This window comes from Cariama cristata, unplaced genomic scaffold (genome assembly GCF_000690535.1).
Source record: "Cariama cristata isolate BGI_N322 unplaced genomic scaffold, ASM69053v1 scaffold29600, whole genome shotgun sequence".
In the NCBI taxonomy this organism is placed as follows: domain Eukaryota; kingdom Metazoa; phylum Chordata; class Aves; order Cariamiformes; family Cariamidae; genus Cariama; species Cariama cristata.
Genome location: NW_009593422.1, coordinates 1 through 286, shown reverse-complemented (window position 1 = coordinate 286; position 286 = coordinate 1). Strand labels below are relative to the sequence as shown.

The following is a 286-nucleotide window of genomic DNA, read 5'->3' as shown; positions in this document are numbered from 1 at the left end:
GCCGGGCCCGGCGGACCACCCCCTCCTCGTCCCTGCCAGTGAGCGGGGTGCTGGACCAGCTGAAATCCCTGCTGCAGATCGACCTGCACGAGAACCCCTGGGACTGCACCTGCGACGTGGTGGGCATGAAGCTGTGGCTGGAGCAGCTCAACACCGGTGTCCTGGTGGACCAGGTTATCTGCGAGTCCCCTAAGAAGTTCGCCCAGAGCGACATGCGGGCCGTCCGGGCGGAGCTGCTCTGCCCTGACTACTCGGACATCGTCGTCTCCACGCCCACCCCGTCCCC

General features: G+C 67.1%; 1 protein-coding gene across 1 annotated transcript in view; it reads left to right on the top strand.

Annotated features, from left to right (window-relative positions):
- SLITRK5 (SLIT and NTRK-like family, member 5) overlaps nt 1-280 on the top strand; it is a gene marked incomplete at its 3' end in the record, with an annotated part of 1918 nt that extends 1638 nt beyond the window's left edge. The window contains exon 2 of the mRNA XM_009710428.1: nt 16-280. Coding sequence (XP_009708730.1) covers nt 16-280 — 265 coding nt within the window. The remainder of the gene's footprint in view (nt 1-15) is intronic.
- Nucleotides 281-286: the final 6 nt, after the last annotated feature.